This window comes from Oreochromis niloticus, unplaced genomic scaffold, assembly GCF_001858045.2.
Source record: "Oreochromis niloticus isolate F11D_XX unplaced genomic scaffold, O_niloticus_UMD_NMBU tig00001767_pilon, whole genome shotgun sequence".
In the NCBI taxonomy this organism is placed as follows: Eukaryota; Metazoa; Chordata; class Actinopteri; order Cichliformes; family Cichlidae; genus Oreochromis; species Oreochromis niloticus.
Window position 1 is genome coordinate 260593 of NW_020327468.1, and position 2118 is coordinate 262710.

The window sequence follows — 2118 nt, forward strand, 5'->3', positions numbered from 1 at the left end:
TTTCAGAAACTCCTCTAGCAATTTGTCAACATAAACTTAAATCTAAGTTGCAGAAGAAGTTCCAGTGTGTGTTTGAGGGGATTGCTAAAGCAGGAAACCCAACCCTTCTGAATCAAATCTACACAGAGCTTTACATCACAGAGGGAGGGACTGCAGAGGTCAATGATGAACATGAGGTCAGACAGATTGAAACAGCATCCAGGAAACCAGACAGACCAGAAAAAACAATCAGACAAGAAGACATCTTTAAAGCCTCACCAGGAAGAGATGAACCAACCAGAACAGTGCTGACAAAGGGAGTGGCTGGCATTGGGAAAACAGTCTTAACACAGAAATATACCCTGGACTGGGCTGAAGACAAAGCCAACCAGGACATCCAGTTCATATTTCCATTCACTTTCAGAGAGCTGAATGTGCTGAAAGAGGAAAAGTTCAGCTTGGTGGAACTTGTTCATCACTTCTTTACTGAAACCAAAGAAGCAGGAATCTGCAGCTTTGAAGACTTCCAGGTTGTGTTCATCTTTGATGGTCTGGATGAGTGTCGACTTCCTCTGGACTTCCACAAAAATACAATCCTAACTGACCCTAGAAAGTCCACCTCAGTGGATGTGCTGCTGACAAACCTCATCAGGGGGAAGCTGCTTCCCTCTGTTTACCTCTGGATAACCACACGGCCTGCAGCAGCCAATCAGATCCCTCCTGACTCTGTTGGTATGATGACAGAGATCAGAGGGTTCAATGACCCACAGAAGGAGGAGTACTTCAAGAAGAGATTCAGAGATGAGGAGCAGGCCAGCAGGATCATCTCCCACATCAAGATATCACGAAGCCTCCACATCATGTGCCACATCCCAGTCTTCTGCTGGATCACTGCTACAGTACTTGAGGATGTCTTGAAAACCAGAGGAGGAGGACAGCTGCCCAAGACTCTGACTGAGATGTATATCAACTTCCTGGTGGTTCAAGCCAAAATGAAGAAGGTCAAGTATGATGGAGGAGCTGAGACAGATCCACACTGGAGTCCAGAGAGCAGGAAGATGATGGAGTCTCTGGGAAAACTGGCTTTTGATCAGTTGCAGAAAGGAAACCTGATCTTCTATGAATCAGACCTGACAGAGTGTGGCATCAATATCAGAGCAGCCTCAGTGTACTCAGGAGTGTTCACACAGATCTTTAAAGAGGAGAGAGGACTGTACCAGGACAAGGTGTTCTGCTTCATCCATCTGAGTGTTCAGGAGTTTCTGGCTGCTCTTCATGTCCATCTGAGCTTCATCAACTCTGGACTCAATCTGCTGGAAGAACAACAAACCACCTCCAAGTGGTCTAGCTTTTTTAGAAAAAAAGAGTCTCTCCACCAGAGTGCAGTAAACAAGGCCTTACAGAGTCCAAATGGACACCTGGACTTGTTCCTCCGCTTCCTCCTGGGTCTTTCTCTGCAGACCAATCAGACTCTCCTACAAGGTCTGCTGACACAGACAGGAAGTAGCTCACAGACCAATCAGGAAACAGTCCAGTACATCAAGAAGCAGCTCAGTGAGAATCTGTCTGCAGAGAAAAGCATCAATCTGTTCCACTGTCTGAATGAACTGAATGATCGTTCTCTAGTGGAGGAGATCCAGCAGTCCCTGAGTTCAGGATGTCTCTCCGCAGATGAATTATCTGCAACTCAGTGGTCAGCACTGGTCTTCATCTTACTGTCATCAGAAAAAAATTTGGATGTGTTTGACCTGAAGAAATACTCTGCTTCAGAGGAGGCTCTTCTGCGGCTGCTGCCAGTGGTCAAAGCCTCCAGCAAAGCTCTGTAAGTGAATATATGCTTATCGCTTTATTTTTAAGACAATTGATTCTACTTAAAAATAGAACCGGTGTGTACAACTCAAAAAACAAACCCACCTCCGCGAATTGCTACCTTATGCTGTAGGAGGATCCGTGTGATTATTGTAAGGGTGGACTGGCAGGGGAAGGACCGGCTGGGGTTCAGCTGACGCACCAGCGAGACCTCCCAAGCTTGAGACAGAGGTTGAGGTGCGCGGCGGTCCTTTCACGCCCGATGGCGGCTTGCTTTCCGATCCGGTCTCTCTTCCAGCAGAGGCTGGTAAGCTGCGTCTGCATGCCGGC

General features: G+C 47.2%; 1 protein-coding gene across 1 annotated transcript; it reads left to right on the forward strand.

The window, feature by feature from the left end:
- Nucleotides 1-290: 290 nt before the first annotated feature.
- Nucleotides 291-1805, forward strand: LOC109199714 (protein NLRC3-like; the record flags this gene model as incomplete). The annotated part of the gene is made up of 1 exon (XM_019355035.1): nucleotides 291-1805. A coding segment is annotated over one exon (1515 nt), but the record flags the coding sequence as incomplete, so codon positions are not given.
- Nucleotides 1806-2118: the final 313 nt, after the last annotated feature.